The 20,373-nt window shown below is 42.0% G+C and overlaps 1 protein-coding gene across 3 annotated transcripts in view; it reads left to right on the forward strand.

The window, feature by feature from the left end:
* Positions 1-19,771, forward strand: part of tmco6 (transmembrane and coiled-coil domains 6) — a 45,262-nt gene extending 25,491 nt beyond the window's left edge. For 2 of the 3 annotated variants that reach the window (XM_060837431.1, XM_060837432.1), the window contains 6 exons: positions 2,746-2,857; positions 5,920-6,100; positions 6,598-6,692; positions 8,477-8,647; positions 15,317-15,436; positions 18,790-19,771. In XM_060837431.1, the coding sequence (XP_060693414.1) occupies positions 2,746-2,857; positions 5,920-6,100; positions 6,598-6,692; positions 8,477-8,647; positions 15,317-15,436; positions 18,790-18,798 (688 nt within the window). In that variant the 3' untranslated portion in view covers positions 18,799-19,771. Of the gene's footprint in view, positions 1-2,745; positions 2,858-5,919; positions 6,101-6,597; positions 6,693-8,476; positions 8,648-15,316; positions 15,437-16,303; positions 16,372-18,789 lie in introns of all 3 variants that reach the window. The other variant, XR_009645557.1, reaches the window with a different exon arrangement.
* Positions 19,772-20,373: the final 602 nt, after the last annotated feature.

Raw genomic sequence — 20,373 nt, forward strand, 5'->3', positions numbered from 1 at the left:
GCCTGAACTGCTGTGCTCTTCCAGCACCACTGATCCAGAATCCATTTAGGTAGTAATCTGTCTTCCTGTTCTTGCCACCAAAGTGGATAACCATACATTTATCCAAATTTAACTGCATCTGCCAACTCACCTAACCTGTCCAGGTCAACCTGTAATCTCAGAACATCCTCCTCACATTTCACCCTGCCACCCAGCTTTGTATCATCAGCAAATTTGCTAATGTTACTATTAATACCATCTTCTATACCATTAATATATATTGTAAAAAGCTGCGGTCCCAGCACTTATCCCTGCGATACCCCACTGGTCACCGCCTGCCATTCTGAAAGGGAGCTGATTATCACTACTCTTTTCACTGGTCAGTGAAGATAATCTTTACTTTTTTTTAATTGAGCCCTTTTCATAATACTCTAGATTTCCTTTAGATTTTTTTGAGAATTGGTATTATAGGGCCACAATAGACTAAACGGTTTATCAGCATTTTGAAAGTGTTATCAATTTGCTCCCAGCTAACCACTGTCAGCAGAATAGAGCCAACATACTGTAATTGTTTAACCATAACCATGTTTCTCCATCTTAATTGGTTTATATTGTAACATTCCCAATAACCTATCTATTATTCAGTGATCACCTGCTGTATAATTGTTGAAAATGTGTTGCTGGAAAAGTGCAGCAGGTCAGGCAGCATCCAAGGAGCAGGAGAATCGACGTTTTGGGCATGAACCCTTCTGCAGGAATGAGGAGAGTGTACCAAGCAGGCTAAGATAAAAGGTAGGGAGGAGGGACTTGGGGGAGGGGCGTTGGGAATGCAATAGGTGGAAGGAGGTCAAGGTGAGGGTGATAGGCCGGAGTGGGGTGGGGGCGGAGAGGTCAGGAAGAAGATTGCAGGTTAGGAAGGCGGTGTTGGGTGAGGCGCTCTTCTGCCTAGGAACCCTCCAACCACAAGGAATGAACTCAGATTTCTCCAGTTTCCTCATTTCCCCTCCCCCCACCTTGTCTCAGTCAAATCCCTCGAACTCAGCACCGCCCTCCTAACCTGCAATCCTCTTCCTGACCTCTCCGCCCCCACCCCACTCCGGCCTATCACCCTCACCTTGACCTCCTTCCATTTATCGTATTTCCAACGACCCTCCCCCAAGACCCTCCTCCCTACCTTTTATCTTAGCCTGCTGGACACACTTTCCTCATTCCTGAAGAAGGGCTCATGCCCGAAACGTCGATTCTCCTGCTCCTTGGATTCTGCCTGACTTGCTGTGCTTTTCCAGCAACACATTTTCAGCCCTTATCTCCAGCATCTGCAGTCCTCACTTTCTCCCGCTGTATAATTGTGGCTTATCAAAATATTATAAAATGCATTGTTTCTGTCTCATGTAAAACCTGCTTCAATGTTTAATTTTTATGCTTGAGCTCTTTCTAGTGAAGATCTCTGTACCTACCATCTTGTGTGCAGCTATGTCAGACTGCATTGTTGCTCATTTGAAAGGATGAGTACCATTCCAGATCTGAAGTGATGAGCGGAGCGGTTTCCTGCATTGCACTGGACCTTATTTGTAAATGATAACCTTTTACGAATTGGTCATATGCATATGCCCTTGCTTTGCAGGATTGACCTTTAGCCCCCACTAGCCGCCCCTGCTATAAGCAAATCTGTGAGATTGCATGCACCCTGCAAGTCTGTAACGGTCACATCACTGAACTTTGGGTGTGATGACATAGAGTGGCTCCAAAGTGAAACAGCAAGGCTCCTCACCAGACATGGGAGAGAGATAGCCCATTCAGCCTCTTGAACGGCAATGTCGTTCTAGATCCTGGCTGTTCATTTGCCTCAATGCAACATTCCTGTGTTATCCCCCTATTCCTTGGTGTCATTAGCTGTAAATTTGTTAATCTCAGTCTTGCAGAAATTAGAAGAGTTGCTTCCTCTCCCTTTGGTTACAGTTTGGGCCTGAATCTGGATTTACACTGAATTTACATTCTAACTACTACATGAAGTCAGGGTGTAGGTTTGCTCGCTGAGCTGTAGGTTTGATATCCAGACGTTTCATTCCCTGGCTAGGTAACATCATCAGTGGCGACCTCCAAGTGAAGCGAAGCTGTTGTCTCCTGCTTTCTATTTATATCTTTCTCCTGGATGTGGTTCCTGGGGTTTGTGGTGATATCATTTCCTGTTCGTTTTCTAAGGGGTTGATAGATGGCATCTAGATCTATGTGTTTGTTTATGGCGTTGTGGTTGGAGTGCCAGGCCTCTAGGAATTCTCTGGCATGTCTTTGCTGAGCCTGTCCCAGGATAGATGTGTTGTCATGGTCGAAATGGTGTTTTTTTTCATCCCTGTGTAGGGCTATGAGGGAGAGAGGGTCGTGTCTTTTGACCATGTTTGATGATGTTACCTAGCCAGGTAATGAAACGTCTGGATATCAAACCTATAGCTCAGCGAGCAAACCTACACCCTAAACCTCAACCTGAGCTACAAACCTTGCAAAAATATATGAAGTCAGCCCATGCAGCATGCATGCTGAGATTATATTTTGGATGCACAGTTGCAGGGGATCCTCCAGCTCTGCAGAATAGTTCTATTGAAAAGCCGCAAGAGAGATGTTAACGTGTATTTCTGTGTGTCACTGAGCAGCCCCTTGTCGTACCTGCTCATACTCTACACTATTTAACTATAGGTTTTGCTGTGCCCTATCTTTAAGGAGAACCCAGGAGGATCAGTTAATGGAAACAGTCTGTTGTCTCTCTTGCAGTGGTATAAACAGTGAGTGCATGATCTCCCAGGGTCTCATAAGCCAAGCTGTAAAACTGCTGATTGCACTGGGAAGAACTGTTGATTCAGGCACAACAGATGGTGTGGAATTGGTAAGTAGAGCTGGGAGATCATTAAGTTTATCCCCTTGTGCCCATTGTCAGTGGCTGCTCTGTGTGCGGGAAGTTCTGCTTATGATAGGGGAAAAAAAACAACAACTGTATCATATTGTGCATTGCCCAGTCTCCAAAATAGTCAGTTGCATGCTTTTTTTTCTCTCAAGTGTTAATTGTGGCTCAGTTGGGAGCAATCTCAGTTGTGAGTTGGGAGGTTGCGAGTTCAATTCCCACACCATGACTTGGAATGCAAAAAGACTTGAAACCAAAAATCTCAGCTGAGGTTCCAGTTAGGCACGGAAGGAGTGAGAGGTGCTGTCCTTCCGATAAGATGTTGAATCGATGTCCCATATGCCTCCTGAGTTGGTCAGAAATGATCCCGGAGTTGAAGAAGTTCTAACATTCTTTTAACCCTCTGGACTGCTGTGTTTCCTACATTGCAGCAGTGACTTCATTTTAATGGTGTCTGTCTCAAAACATTTCCCAGCTCTCCGACAGTCATGGAAAGCTATGTAAATGTAAGATAAAGTGCACATCTGCCTTTCAGTGTTGTAATTTGGAGAATCACAGCAGCACACTTGCTCACAGCAAACTTCCACCATCAACAGTGTGATAACGGCCATTTAAGTTTGTTTGAATGCTAAATGCTTGTAACACAGAGAGGACAGCTGTCTTGTCATTTTACATAATACCCACCTTTTCACATCTGCCTGAGAGGGCAGACAGGCTTTTGTCTCAAAGTTGGCACCTGCAACACTCCCTCAGTGTAAGGAATGTCAACCGAGCTTTTGTGTGAAGCTTTCTGGAGTGGAACAGGGGAGCACACATATGGGTTAGGAGTAAACCACTTGGCTCCTCCAGCCTGCTCAGCTGTTCAGTAAGATGGTGGCTGATCAGATTATTCCATGTTCCAGCCTACTCTCAATCATCTTTCACACCCTTACTTATCAAAAATTTGTTGACTTCTTCCTTAAGATACTCCGGTACTTTGCTTCCACTGTGTTTTGAAGAAGACAGTTCCAAAGGTTCATGACCTTCTGTGAGGAAAATATATCTCCTTATCTCAGTGTGTACTATCTGCAAGATGCACAGCAGGAATTCACCAAATATCCTCAGACAATATCTTCCAAACCCTTGATCTCTTCCATTTAGAAAGACAAGGGCAGCAGATACATGGGAGCGCCACCACCCGCAAGCTCCCCTCTGTGTCACTCACCATCCTGACTAGCAAGTATATCACCATTCCTTTCCTTCACTGTCGTTGAGTCGAAATCCTGAAATCCCTCCCTAACTTCATTGTGAGTCTACCTACAGCACACGGACTGCCGCGGTTCAAGAAGGCAGCTCACTATCATCTTAAGGGCAATTAGGGACGTGCAATAAATGCTAGCTGAGCCGATGACACCCATGTCCAACAAGAGAATAATAAAATAAAATTTGTCATGTCTTGCCAAGCCAGGAAATGACCCATTCATGCCTCCTGTCTGTTTGCTGTGAGCTAGCCAATCTTCTATCTATACCAAGACCCAAACGTTCCCATGTCATCTGTCATGGAAGCATGATCTTGATTGTGGCCCCAAAAGAAATGCTGACACCTTTTCACGAGAAGTTCTTCCCTTGTGTGTCAGACAAAAGACGGGAACTGATTCAGAACTTAATTTTTAAAAACCCTTCTTTATTTTAACTCATCCAATACTTAATATAAAAACATACATTCATTGCAACATTTACTTCTCACTTCATGTAACTTCAACTTTAAATCACTTCATTTAATTTCACTTCACTTTTCTTAATCCACATTTAACCCAGTACGCCTGGCTTGAATCAAATACTACCCCAATTTGAGTGAAGTGGCCAACGTCACTCTCTGTGAATGCTTCACTTCATGGTTCTTTATCTTCCCTCTGAAAGTAACTTCAGAACATGGATTTCTCCCCACCCCCACCCTCCTCTCACTTATGTCTCCACGCTTCAGGCTCTTTGCCTGTATTCCTGATGAAGGGCTTTTGCCCGAAACATCGATTTTACTGCTCCTCGGATGCTGCCTGAACTGCTGTGCTCTTCCAGCACCACTAATCCAGAATCTGGTTTCCAGCATCTACAATCATTGTTTTTACCTATAGAATGGTGAGCAGAATGCATGCAGTATTCCTGGCCTAACCATTGTCCTGTACAGCTGCAACATGACCTCCCAACTCCTGTACTCAGTGCTTTGACCAATAAAGGCGGGCATACCAAATGCCGCCTTCACTATCCTGTCTACATGTGACTCCACTTTCAAGGAATTACGATCCTGCACTCCAAGGTCTCTTTGTTCAGCAACACTCCCAAGGACCTCACCAATGTATAGGTCCTGCCCTGATTTGCCTTTTCAATACTCAGCACCTCATATTTATCTAAATTAAACTTCATCTGCCACTCCTTGGCCTCATGGCCCATCGGATCAAGACCCCCTTGTGTTCTGGGGTAACTTTGCTGTCGACTAAACCTCTAATTTTGGTGTTGTCTGCAGACTTATTAACCATACCTGCTCTGTTCACATCCAAATCATTTATTCTTCTCCTCTGAGAAAAATCTCTTTGTTCTGTTAAATTATCTGAAATGTGCTCCATTCTAGAAAGATCTCTGGCACTCAGCCAATGAATTGAGCAAAGTTTGATCACATTGTTTGACTGGAGCCAATGGAGTTTACTGATAAACAACTCCCAAGTCGTAAACAGTGATATTTTATAAGGTAGTGTGGTGCTAGCATGTCGAGAGACCACCAATGACTCTTGCCTTATTTGGTCACCACAGGGCACCACAAGTAAAAGCAGGCTCTAGCTGCAGTTTTAACTGAGGTCAGAATTCAGACTATCTTGACCAAAATTCCCAGCATGCTTGATTGTAGCTCTTAACCAGTCTTGTAGCCATTTCTGCTCCTGACCACACTATGTGCAGAGAAAAATATTTAGATACAGTGGATTCTAACTGTTCATTTGTATTGAATTCTTTTAACCATTCCCGTGATTGTGAGGTATTCATTCTTTTCCAATTTTAAATTCCACATTTGCCTTCAGCTGATCTACCCTGTGGCTCGGTGCTTGGGAAATCTCATCGCCAGTGATGAACGACAGTGGTGCAGAAGCCAGTTTCATGACGGTGACTTGCTGCAGGCACTGAGCGTGTTCCTGCGTGGGTGTCTGCAGTCATGGCCTTTTGTAACCCGGGAATGCCTCTGGCTTCTCAACAACCTCTCAGGTGAGACTAGCCCATTTTGAAATGATTAACAGGGGATAGATACTTTTTAATGAACTTGTTCAGAGAAGTTACTGCACACCTCTGGACCAGGTGGGACTTAAACCCAGGCCTCCTAGCTCAAAGGAATGATCACTACCATTGTGCTACAAGAGCCCATTAATAGGGAGTAGGTATTTTGAGTCACCATATTTAGAGGTGTTATTACACACCTCTGGAACTTGAACCCAGGCCTTACCCCCACAAGTCTTATCTGTATCAATCCTTTTGGACTCACAATAATGTGGCAGATTTTCATCAGGCCACCCTTTCATCATCTCTGTCCGAAGAAAATGCCTCCTTTCCAGGAAAGTGTCACCCCCTCGGCTCTGGTTTTTTATAAATTCTGTTGTTGATCTAAGGGGAAAAGTCTATGGAATTGTGTGTGTGTGTGTGTGTGTGTGTGTGTATTTTTAATCACTATGTTGCTGCATTGATTGCCTATTAATTGCTCACTGCAGCTGGTGATAGACAGTTCTGCTCTGCTATCTTATATCATAACCTGGTGCCGGTGTTCCTTCAGCTAATCCCTTTCTCTGGTGGGATAAATACACTGGTAAGTTTGCACTTTTCTGTACTTATACGAATTTGAGACAAGATTGCGAATTATATATATCCTTGTGTTCCGATTATTCCACGACCTCACTCCTCCCTATCTTTTTAGAATCCTCCAAAATATTTGGTGTCTTCAAATTCTGACCATTTGCAAATGCCCAAGTCTCATTTCATAGCCAGTTGTGCGTGGGCCTTCACCCGCTTATGATGCTTACCTCCTCTCTCCTTTAAGAGTCTCCTTAACATTCCTCTGATCAGCCTTTGGCTAATAAAATAAAGCATCTCCTTACATGATTCATTGTTTTTTTTTAATCGTATTTGGTTTAGAGTGTATTAGCTACGAGGAGAGATTGGACAAAGTTGGTTTGTTTTCACTTGAACGTTGGAGATGGAGGGGGCAACCTGATAGAAGTTTACAAAATTAAGGGAGGCATGAATAGAATGGATAATCTGAGTCTTTTTCCCAGAGTACAGAGAGCTTTATCTTTTATTCCTTATTCCTTCATGGGCTGAGAGTGACCCCAGCAAAGCCATTTCTCTTGCCCGTCACTAACTGTCTTTGAACTGAATGCTGCATTCGGGCACTTCTGAAAACATTCAGTTACTAGGGGGCGTATGATTAAGGTAAAATAGGTCAAGCTTAAAGTAGATGTGAGAGGCAAGTTTTTGACACAGAGGTTGGTAAGTGTCTGGAATGCACTGCTTGGGGAAGTGGCAGAAGCAGATTCAACAGTAATGTTTAAGAGGTACCTTGACAGATCTACAAATAGACAGGGAATAGAGGGATATGGACCACGTAGAGCCGAACGGTTTTTAGTTGAGAAAGGTGTCATGTATTGGCACAGCCTTGGTGGCCGAAGGGCCTGTTCCTGTGCTGTATTGGTCTTTGATCTTTATTCTATCTTGATGACTATGCTATGTGTAATGTAAATAACAGCATCTTGCTGTTATTAGAAAAGAAGGAAAATCCAACATTGAGCCCATCTGCATTCATTCCTGTATTATTCTAACTCTCCCAGTCTCTTAGCCAATTGCCATTTTAATATTTTTACTGTTTTGATATATGAATTTGCAATCCACTCATTACCCCCAACCTATCAAATTGAATGTTGAACCTCCACGAGCTACAGATCCCAAACTATTTGCTGTAAATTCAGGAGAAACCTCTTTACCCAGAGAGGGATGAGAACGTGGAACTTATTATCTGTGGACATGTTGGGATAAATGGCGTTGACGTGTTTAAAAGACAGCTTTATCTTTTATTCTTTATTCCTTCATGGGGTGCGAGTGTCCCCAGCAAAGCTATTTCTCTTGCCCGTCACTAACTGCTTTCAAACTGAAGGCTGTATTCGGACACTTCTGAAGACAGTCAGTCATGTTGCTGCAGGTCTAGAGTCACACATAGGCCAGACGTGGTACGCATCCTCCCCTAAATAACCTGAGTGAACCAGATGGGGTTTTACAATAATTGTAGCGCCATTGCTGAGACAGACTTTATTATTCCAGATTTTATTGATTTGAGTTTAAATTTCACCAGCTGGCCTGATGTGATCCTATGTCCTCTGAGCAGTAGTCTGGGCCTCTGGATTCCTACCCATGACATTGCCATTACACCACTGAATTTGAATGAGAAAATAATAGGATATTCTGATGAGGAAGAGATCAAGTCTGGATGGGAGGAGCTTCACGAATATAAATACTGGCATAAGTCAGTCAGACTGTTAATTCACTGCAGTCTTACTGTTACTTCCTATTTGTGTGTGTGCTTTTGTGTGTTAAATGCAGGTTTTGATGCTGTTGGGTAATGTTGCAGAGCTGGGGCTTGAGTACTGCGAAAATCTACAACAGCAAAAAGGCTTATTTCCTGCTCTCTGCACCACCCTCAGCACGGCTGACCCAGAGGTAGCACGTATGACGCTGGAAGTGCTGAATCTGATATTTTCATATTGTCAGCAGGTGAGGTGGCCATTTCTTGTTTTAAATGTGTAAAACCTGCTATCTTCTGGCACACATCTTGTCTAACTTTTCCACAAGATACTGTGGGTTAATTGTTGCTGTATACATTTACAGGATTTTGCATGCTGTATTTGAAATCTTAAACGTGTTTCCCCTTCTTACCAGAAACAGGCCGCTTCAAAAGATCCCAAAGCGTTTGCATTGTCATTTTCCTTTTCAGGTCCCTTCTTACCTCTCGTGTTCCTTTTGGTGCTGATCACTGATTTCCCCATTGCTCATTTATGTCTGTTATGTAGGATTTATGGTTCAGGAGTTGCAGATTATCCAAAGTCGGCGATTGAAAGCTCATACATAGATTATTAAGCATATTCATAAGCTGAGGTTTAGATATCATCTAAATAGGCAAAAAAGTCACACCGTTCATTACAGGTGAGCATGGCTTCCTGGTCCTGTATCGGTCAAGCAGATAGGGTTAAGCAGGGGGAGACCATCTCCACAGCTGATCATGGCAGTCTCTCCAGAAGGATTTACTGCTCTCTGAATGAAACTGATCTCCCCATTTGGAAGCAGCAGCTGCTTGTATTTTGTTCAGTCTTATTGAACAGGCCGAAGCAAACGTTGTTCACTTTTTACATACTCCTCCCCCCAACGTCTTGTGCTCACCAACATATTGAGGACAGAGCCAGCATTGGTCCACCTTGTGAAGCCACCTTCCACCCAGTGATTTTTCCTTCTCGAGAACCTTTTTTGTAGACCTTATTTCCAGGACACTAATTGTTCATTCACATGGCAAGGTGCAATATTCGAGGTAATCCTTCCTATTCTGTCAGAAGTCCATGTATTGAGTACAGGAGTTGGGAGGTCATGTTGCGGCTGTACAGGACATTGGTTAGGCCACTTTTGGAATATTGCATGCTGTTCTGGTCTCCTTCCTATCGGAAAGATGTTGTGAAACTTGAAAGGGTTCAGAAAAGATTTACAAGGATGTTGCCAGGGTTGGAGGATCTGAGCTACAGGGAGAGGCTGAACAGGCTGTTTTCCCTGGAGCGTCAGAGGCTGAGGGGTGACCTTATAGAGGTTTACAAAATTATGAGGGGCACGGATAGGATAAATAGACAAAGTCTTTTCCCTGGGGTTGGGGAGTCCAGAACTAGAGGGCATAGGTTTAGGGTGAGAGGGGAAAGATATAAAAGACACCTAAGGGGCAACTTTTTCACGCAGATGGTGGTACATGTATGGAATGAACTGCCAGAGGATGTGGTGGAGGCTGGTACAATTGCAACATTTAAGAGGCTTTTGGATGGGTATATGAATAGGAAGTGTTTGGAGGGATATGAACCGGGTGCTGGCAGGTGGGACTAGATTGGGTTGGGATATGTGGTCGGCATGGACGGGTTGGACCGAAGGGTTTGTTTCCATGCTGTACATCTCTATGACTCTAAGTCAGCTTGTGGTTGATCGCTCAGTAGGACCATCCTGTTTATCCTTCAGACAGTTGGTTTGTATTTCATTCATGAGGTTACAATTTCTGAGTTAGGGTCCTATCAGGATTAGCAATGTCTTGTTTCTAATGCCTTTTGCTGACTCTGTCAGCCCAGACACTGATCTAAATCTTGAATTCCATGATTAAAAACTTGTGGAAGTGCAATTTCCTTGTGTTACCTCTGTGACTTCAGACTTCACAGAGGACCTGCATGTTCTTTGCACCTCCTGGAGGTGGCATTTGCACCAGACACAGTCATCTTTGTAAGAGGAATAAAGGGCTATTGCTGTGTTCCAAACAAGACTAGAGGAGTACTCCACTATTCCATTGGTCATATCATAGAATAAAAATACTAGTTCCGGTTACTAAGTTGACCAATTAAGTGCTTCGTTTTTGTCAGGTTTTAAAGAAAAATATCTAATAACCAGGTTTCTTAATTAACACATGTCTTCATTATCAAAATAAAACTTAATGATGCAATAATTGGTTAATGTACACAGTAATGTACAAATTAATGTGTCTAATAGGGATATTAAGTCCTCCCAAATCCCATACACCCATTTTTCAGGAAAACAGAAAAAAGAACATTTCTCTGCAAAGAGAAGTTTTCTGAGGGGATAAAGAACCTTCAACCAAGGAGTTATTCATAAAAGCAAGAGAATAGAATATAGATTGTTTCTGAGTCAGTTGCTGTGATGTTCTGGCAGTTGTGATCAAGTAATTAATCGTGTACAATTGTCCCTGAAGTCTTACAGGATCATGAAATGTAATTTTGAGATGTTATTGTAAACTCTTCCAAAGGAGCAGTGCGGTTTCACCTTGAACTTGTTGTGTGGGTTTTCATTTCAGAAAGAGATCAGCTGGGCAAGATGTTCATAGTGAGCCTCCCTCCAACTCGGCTGGTTGTCGGCAGGCTGTTTTCCACCTGAACTCGATAAAACAAAAACCTGTCCATGCCAGTCCCTGTTCACAAACAAACCCCACTGGATAGAAAGAAAAGCAGGCAGTGTCGATGATTCCTGTGATTTCTAGGAAGCCTTTTCTTTTAAAAAGTCTCTATTTCAACAATGAATTTTCAATTACCTCTTTTTAAAAAAAATTCTTCAGGTATATCCACAAACTAGCCACCAGGATACATGAACGTTAACTAATCACAAAAAGACATAACCCACTCTTACTAGTATCCTTGCGTACAAATGAGGACTGGGACAACACATCCATCCTAGGACAAGCCAAACAGAGACACGCACAATAATTCCTAGAAGCATGACATTCCAACCAGAATTCTATCAACAAACACAGTGACTTGGATCCCATTTACCACCCCTGAGAAAAAGAACAGGAAATTACATCACAACAAGAAATGATGTCACCACAGGAAATGAAACCCCCAACCCAAGGAGACCTAAGCGCACACATAGAAAGTGGGCCATGCCACTAGTGCTTCATCTGGAGGCTCACTGATGATGTTACCTAGTACGGTGACGAAATGTCTGAAAATGAACCTTTCAGCTCAACAGCAAACCGACATCCAGTTTATCCACAATATTTTAAATAGATCCCTTTCTTCCGCAATCCTTCAAAACTTACATCCACCAAGCAGCATTCAGTATAAAGTGTCTTAACACTTATAATATTAAATATCATCTTCGTGTTATGTAAATTTATTTTCCAGTGATTTCTTAGTTAATAAAGGTATTTCTGGGTTTTAATTAATTTGAGTGATATGAGCATGGCCAGCATTTATTCCCCATCCCTAATTGCCCTTGAGAAAAGTGATGGTGAGTCACCTTTTTGAACTGCTACAGTCCAAGTGGTGTTGAGACCAAACAGAGCTGTTAGGAACTGTTGATCCTAGGACTTTGACCCAGTAACAGTGAGGGTATGGCTGATATTGATGGTGTGTCACTTAGAGGGCAACTTGCAACTCGTGGAGTTCATGTCATCTGCCAGTGTCCTTCTAGGTAGGAAGGTGCTGAGAAAATAGTCTTTCTGACTTGCTGTGATGCATCATGTAGACAGTAATGTGATGCAATGGTGCTCCAGCTGAGAAAGATGAAGGTGGTGGGTGGGAGGCTGTGTCATCTGGATGGTGGCAAGCTTGTGCGGTTTTGAGTTATACGGGATTGAGTCTCCCAGGTCTGATTGTTTGCTAAGAGAGCTATAGGTTGAGCCACTGCAATCACAGCAAATGCAGGAGCAGGCTACCAAGGCAAAAAAAAGTACAGCTGAATTCCACCCACTGGTTGCAATCAAAAGACCTGCTGCTGGAGAGTTTATTTCTTTGAACCTAAATATGAGACCTCATGTGGTTAAAATCCTACTGAGAGTAACTGAGTAACAAGTTACATTTGTACAACACCTTTAATGTTATGAAACCTCTCAAAAAGTTTTGCTGGTCATTTTGCTGATTCCGACATTCTCTCACTTTCACAATAGAAATTCCCACTGGTATGAGCTGTGGATAGGTTCACGACATAGGTGGAGGATATAGCAAGTGTGACAACATAGTCCATCCCATAGATTGGTCTGCCAAGGCACCAACACATTGTACCATCAGATTTTCTGAACAAGATCCACACATGATTTAGAGCTCCAGGATACATCACACACACACTTGAATAGTAACTAGTGAACCATTTAAGATTCATGTTCATGAAATGGGCAGTAAGCGGTTGCACATAAAATCTGGAAGATGCAAGTAGTCGTTTGGGAGAACAGAACTTTAATATCACTGAACAAAAACACATTTGTCAAAACTTTTTGTCTTCCACTCAGTAGTATTCTTGCAAATCATTCTTCGAAGGGAAAACCAACATAGGTACTGCTCAGTTAGCTGAGTAGCTATAATTTTGTTTAGGGATATTTGGGGAACACACCAGCTTTCAAAAGCCCGCCCAAGACATCAGAAATGTTGTCCTCACTCCCAATCATAGAGGGACATTGTACTTACAACTTAACAAAAGTCTCATTGATCAAATTTCTAATTTGTTGTTTTCTAAATTGACAAAAGCAGAGCATTTGCTGTTGACATGTCAACTAATCCACAAAAAAATTGATTGACACTGAGAGGGGAGGGGCTAGATGATCAGTGTGATATTCAAATGTTAAATCCTGGCAGGTGAGGAAAGTGGGGGGGCATTAGTTGAGGAGTGACTGTAGGAAATGTGAAAATAAAGACCCATACAGTATGTGGCTGGCAATATGGCAGAGCTGTCTCAGGTGAAGCCTGATCTAATGCCAACTTCTCGGGTGCTGCATCTTTCTGTTTCCACGTCATGGGCCTATTGATTTTTGTTGCTCCACCATTTACTTCATACAAGCAGCACCTCTCCACCTTCCTATCATTTCTAAGGATTTGCCTATTATTTGCCATTAGGCACGCTGCAGAACACGCTTGAATCTTTAACAGTGACATGGTTATTCATTCAATGTAATTGAATGTCTCTGCCCTAGTAATTGAACAATTTAAACTGGACTTCAATTTCTTCAGGTGGTAAATTGTTGTCAGAATTTCATTAAAATGTTACGGGTTAAGTTTTTGTTTTTTTATCATTCCTTACTGTCTTTCTTAATCTAATCCTTCTTTCTTTAGGAGAAAGTGAGGATTGCAGATGCTGGAATCAAAGTCGAGAGTGTGGTGCTGGAAAAGCTCAGCAGGTCAGGCAGTATCCAAGGAACAGGAAAATCAATGTTTTGTGCTCTTCCTGAAGGGCTTATGCCTGAAATGTTGATTCTCCTGCTCCTCAGATGCTGCCTGGCCTGCTGTGCTTTTCCAGCACCACTCTCTCGATTCCTCTTTTCTTTGTGTGTGTGTGCCTCTCTCTCTCTCATTCTGTACCAGATTTGACTCTAATTTGTCCATTCCTCCCACTTAGAGTTACTTCCTTCCTTCCTTAATTGGTAAAGCTCGCTGGTCAAGGGAATAGATACATGGTCCTAGATGCTATTAGTCAGCTTTGGCATGTTCTGTATGGCACTAAAATATGTTGGAGTGAAATGCGCAGTAAATAGTCTAACTAGGCAAGCTGTGAAATGCAGAGATTGAGCAGGATTTAGCCCCTATTTGTATTTTCATCCAGTTTTGCTTTGATGGGAACTCTGCCCGGTCGGTACAAGTTTCATTGTATATGTAAAGTATTCAGGGACAGACACAAATGTTCAATTTCCTGCTCACTGCAAGATTCCATTTAAAATTTATGAATCTCTTTCAAGTACCACTTGAACAGATGGTAAAAACTGATCATTAAATTGTGTCCCCAGTCAGACTTTGATTCAAATGCTACAAAATGCACAAAAACATCAGTCTGTCAAGATGCCCCTCTTTGCTGCTGGGACATGACGCTGCAGTCTGGCATTTCAACTTGGAAAGACATTGCCATGACAAGGCATTCCTACTTGAGGGGAAGCAGCCATGTCACAATACTCTATTGTAGTGAACACTGCATTACTGGCAGATTCTTAACCAGCAGTTTACCTTCCTTCCAAATGTTGCAGCACAACATGAAGCATGTTTTCGTCTGATAACATCATCCAACTCTTGCCCCTGTCTCAACTCAACTGCTACTGAAACCCCTCATCTGTGCTTTCACCATTCCCAAGCAGAAGTGTTCATAAATCTGAGCCTATCCATAGCTGCTGCTGTAGTATAACCCAGCTGGCTTTCCGGTGTATCTTTCAGGACATTCTTTGGGGGGAGTGAGTGGCTACAGAGATGATGTCAACCACATATGGCAACAAATGAATGAAAAACCACTGCCTGCAATTACCTGGAGGTATTCACTCAGACTTGGAAATGTGTCAACACTACTTCATTGTTGCTGAGGTCAAAAACCTGAAACACTCTTCCTAACAGCACATGAGTGTACCTATAGTACAGAGACTGTAGCAGTTCAAGAAGGCAGCTCACCATCTTGAGCCATTGAGATGATGCATTACTGTGCCAGTAATGTACACATCCCAAGAATAATGTCTTAAAGGATCAGCTTTACTGGACAAATGGCAAGAGAATAATTCTGAAATGTTCATCTAGAATTGCAGACTGCTTTCAACTCACATCCTCAGTCCTTTGACAATGTACCATAACACAGAAATTTAGTTTGTGAATTAAGTAATGCATTCTCCTCACCTTTTTCAAACGAAGTGCTTGTTTTAATGTGTAATTTTCAAATATCTATTTCTGACAGGCCTGTGCAAGATTTGCAAATCAAAATGGAATCTTGGCTCTTGAGATGGTTCAGTATCACAGCAATGATGAAGTCAGAGTGCGAGCCAACTTTCTAATGGACAGATACTTTGCAGACAAGGTAAGGATCCAGTGCAGACATAGCAACAGGAGACGGCTATGTAATATTCTCTGCACTAATTCCACATATTTCCACCAACCAGTAACTCCTCAGGGGAAGCGATGACCATGGGTATTCTTTCTTTACTGTTAATCCCGAGATCCAGGTAATGTTCTGGGGACCCAGGTTCAAATTCTGCCACAGCAGATAGTGAAATTTGAATTCAGTAAAAATCTGCAAACCAGTGTAATGCTGACCACGAATCCATTGCCAACGTTCAGGCATGTCACGAATCTCCTTTCGAGAAGGGAAACAGCCATCCATACCTGGTTTGCCCTGCATGTGACTCCAGGCCACAGCAGCATGGTTACTCTTAACTGCCCTCTGGGTGATTAGGGATGGGCAATAAATGGTGGTCTCATCAGCAATGCCCTCATCCTGCAAAAACAAAACCTGCCTTTGTCCCTTATCCCTTAAAATGCATCCCAACAACTGGTCTTATTAGTCAGTATATTCCTCTGGCTGTTCATAATCCATAAATAGCCATGTACCATAGCCTGTGCTTATTTTCAATCCTGAAATTTAATTTCTAAAGTATAATGTGATTTCATGATTAAACAGAACTTGGCAAATAATCCTAGATGTACTGAGAATTACACTAACAACCGATTTAAAGTTATCAATAGTTCTTGCAATATGGCTCACCGAAGCTTGCTAGAAGCTACATACCTTTCTTGTTGGCAAACAAGGAATAGAATAGTTCCCTGTACAACAACCCCTTGATCAGTTAGGGTTGATTTAGCATCTTTTGAATTTGCCCTTTTTTACATCTGATGTGATGAGTGCGATACAAATGGCTTCAACAAGCTTCTCTCTCTCTCCCCTTAGATTTAACAGATGGCCAGCATTAACTATTGTTCTGGAAGTGTGTTCACAATTTCCACAACCCTTCACAGGTGAAAGTATTTCCTAATTTCACTACTTAAAGATCTACCTCTAATGTTTCAGTTATATCCCTGATCCTTGACTCCTCAAGCAGCAGAAATAGTTTCACTCCATCTGTTTTTAAAAATTTTAAATCACCCAGTCTCCAATGGAGCAAGAGGAGCATTGCAGTTTTGAGCAGTGTTTGCAACGATTAGCTTATGGAAGGTCAACTTGTTAACATTTTAAATGGGGGTGGGGTAGGGTCATTCCTAAATCTGGTGAACTTAGTTGAAAGCAAAATAACCGCTAATATTGAAATCTAAAACAATAAACTGGAATCTAAGCAATGCATCTCACTTTCCTCAAGTGGAAAGTTAGTGACCGGAAATGTTCAGTATCACTTACCTCACTCTCATTCTGGCGCTCTCTCATTTGCTTCCATGGTTTCATTCACATTCTCACACTGTCTTGTTCTTTAAAATTCCATCACTACCATACATTCCAGTGTGGAGATATTAAACCAATGAAAGTTATAACAAGTCCATTTGTGGTGGTTCAGAAGGTTGATAGTTCAAATCCCCATTTTAGACCCTTGAACACCTAACCTTGGCTGATAGTTCCAGTGCCTCACAGGGAATGCTGCAGTGCCTGAGGTGTAATGTTATGGATGAGATGTTGAACTGAGGTCCCATATGTCCTTCCTGGGTTAATTTAAAAGACCAAATGGTATAGGCGTAGAATTAGGCCATTCAGCCCATTGGCACTGCTCTACCATTCAATCATCGCTCATGTATTTCTGAACCCCATTTTCCTGCCTTCTACCTGTAACCTTTGATCTCCATCTATCACCAATCAATTATCTATCTCTGTCTTAAATTTACTCAGTGACCTGGTCTGTACAACCTGTGGCCAGGAATTCCTCTGGCTGAAGACATTCTTCCTCCTCCTCAGTTCTAAAGGGCATCCCTTCACTCTGAAGCTCTGCCAACGGGACCTAGTCTTTCCTGTTGATTGAAATATCTTCTCCATGTCCATTGTATCTATGTCAGTATACAGTAAGTTTTGATCAGATCCCTTCTTCCCCCCCCCATCAGTGTCCACAACTGCTCCTCTTACCCCAAGTGTTTGATTTTTCAGGATCATTCTCGTAAATCTCCTCTGCACCTCCCCCAGCACAAGCACATCTTTCCTTAAACATAGGGCCCAAAACTGCTCTCATATTCCAAATACAATCTGACTAGAGCTTTATACAGTATCAGCAGTACACCCCTGCTCTTGTATTCTAGTGCTCTTGAAATGAATGTGAACATCACACTTGCCTTCCTAACTGCCAACTGAACCGGCATGTTAACTTTAAGAGAGTCCTGAATTAAGATAACTAAGTCCAATTGTGCTTCAGATTTCCAAAGCCTTCCTTCATTTAGAAAAGTTGACACTGCTCTTCTTCCTACCTCCTACTTACCCACATTATGTTCCATTGATAAAGAATTGTATGGTACCATATTGAAGGAGAGTTTTGGTGTTCTCCCCAGAGTTGTGCCCCAGTATTTATCTTTTAGCTGACATCAATAACACAGAAAAGATGATCTGCTCAGTACCATACTGATGTTTGTAGATGCTTGATCTCTTCAACTCTTGAAACCCATTCCTGCCTGCAGTGATTCTTCCTCCAACTGTAATCCTCTCCCTTTAAAATGCACACACTTACACCTCCCTCCTTTCCACTCCCTCCCCCAGTTATAGACTGATATTGGGAAAAATAGCTTCTCTCAAGTTGAGACTTGCTCACTGTGGACAAATTTAATGCCACCTCTCCTCTGCCACAGTGGTGACTGCAGTTTGAAAGTACATCTTGGGATGTCTCAAATTACTTTACAATTTAAAGGCTGTAAACACCACTGACACAACTGAGCAATTCCATTTTGTTCAGTGTTTCATTGCAGCAGATCAAGGAAAAGTGTTTGAAGAGTTATAAACCATTGTGAGACAACATTAGGAACTTTCAGCAAAATCTCTATTCGTATCTGTAAAAAGAAAGGCTGCAGTTTTGAGGGAAGTGCTGGCAGGGCAGTGGGAATGGGTGGCTGATTTGCTTGCAGTCAAAACTGCCAGATGGTGATAAACGACTTGTCACCCCAGCAGCTGCTGAAGAAGCCTTTCATCCCATCTGTTTGAGGCTGCATTTCATTGCTGGACTGACCCCTGGTACCATTCTACTGAACTGATACTGAACATTCTTCATTCAGTTCCTCAGAGACAACACGAAAGTGTTCTTCTAAGTGAGAGGTTGAAGGGGTTTATCAAATGCCAGCAATTTTAAAAACCTTACAGGTATATCCATGGAAGCTAGTTATGCAATCGCAATCTCATAGAAGGTGCATAAACTTCAGTCTCAATAAACATTGTGTTCTGTTGCCTGTGACTAATTATTTCCTTTCTCTCTCCAGGATGTTTAATGTCATCCCAAGCTGCTTGTTGGTCAGAATAGTAATGAAGCCCATTTGCTGGAAGAGTGCAGAAATGCTTTACCTGTCTTGCTGGCAGAGGTCACTCTCCTTGTTCTCTGCCTCCTCCGATGACCTGAAGACATTCAGTATATGCAGGGTTTGGGTCACTGGCTAATCTTTACCATGGCCAAGCACTGTTACTCAAACTGACATTGATACATGTAGGCTTGTTGATGCCTGTGCCAGGCCTGCCTTGAGCCTTTAGCAGACATCTGCACTTTTCTATTGTACATTTTTGTCAGAGAATGGAATGCTTTCATTTCAGTAACCTGGTGTTAAACTCCCAAGCACATCCACATCTGGTACAGCACTATATGATGCAAAGTAACCTCCTCTCTGACCTCTACCCTTGACTGCAACACAGAGACATTGTACCATTTCTCTACGAGCATCCTCCTACAATTGAGGCTGCTGTGGGTAGTGTACTACTTATGGTTGTCATTTTTTAACAATAATACTGACGACAAAAGCTGCATTTATATAGCTCTAACTAATTGCTAAAAGTTCTAGAAAAGCTCAATAGGTCTGGCAAAATCTGTAAGTCCTTTGAGCCTATTCTGTCATTCATTGACATCATGGCTGATCACAGAGAAAAGTATTTATGATTTGAGTCCACCATGACTTCATAACTGCCAATCTTAATAGGCAAAAGTAGTTTGTGTGTACATTGCACCATCTTCTTTGAGGAAAGGGTCATAGAGACTCCTAATGCCTGTTTAACCTGCCATGTCTAATCAGAGTTGATCTGCCTTGTCTGTGTTTTTCAGCTAAGGATTGACAGCTAACACGTTCTGCTGCAGCTTTTTTCAAGTTTTGCTTCCTGTTTCCCAGTCCTGCTGAGCACAAGATGAAAGATTTTGGTTTCTTGACTATTTTAGCAATGTTTCTATAGCTCTTGAACTAAATCTAAGATTTTTTTAACCTCGCCTCCAAACTGAAGAGATAAAATACTCTTTCAAAAAAAACAGGAGGCCATTTGTGTATTTTTAGAACATTGCTGTAAAATAATGACAGGTTTTTTTAATGTTAATAAAGTAAGTATTTGTTTCCAAGTGTTTTAACTCCAGCTATCACGATCTTTGATGTGAGAAAGTTCTTGAATTTATTAGGGTTTTTTTTTCCCCCCCTTTTGGCAAGTGTTAGAAATTAGGCCTCCTCTTGTTCAAATATTTTCATTGTTCAGCTCTAACAGGAATGCAAATTTAATGTAATAATTTTTCACAGAACAAAATGTCCCTGGGCCCTTCAATGCAGATATAGTGAAAGACAAAACAAAAATCAAAAGATTGTCTATTTGTATGTCCTAATGCATTACTTTAAGTGTAGTCAACTGTTGGTAAATTAGGAAAACAGCAATCAACATAGAATTAATTTTAGCATAATAGTTTGCTTGAAGGGTAAATACTGCCCCAGGTTACCAGAGGAAAGTTCTGTTTTTCTTTGGGGGAAATGGAACAGCAGTGCACTGGAATGTCCATCCTAATTATGTGCAACTGAAGGTATAACTGTAAATAGGGAAGAGAA

Source organism: Hemiscyllium ocellatum, chromosome 16 (assembly GCF_020745735.1).
Source record: "Hemiscyllium ocellatum isolate sHemOce1 chromosome 16, sHemOce1.pat.X.cur, whole genome shotgun sequence".
Taxonomy (NCBI): Eukaryota; Metazoa; Chordata; class Chondrichthyes; order Orectolobiformes; family Hemiscylliidae; genus Hemiscyllium; species Hemiscyllium ocellatum.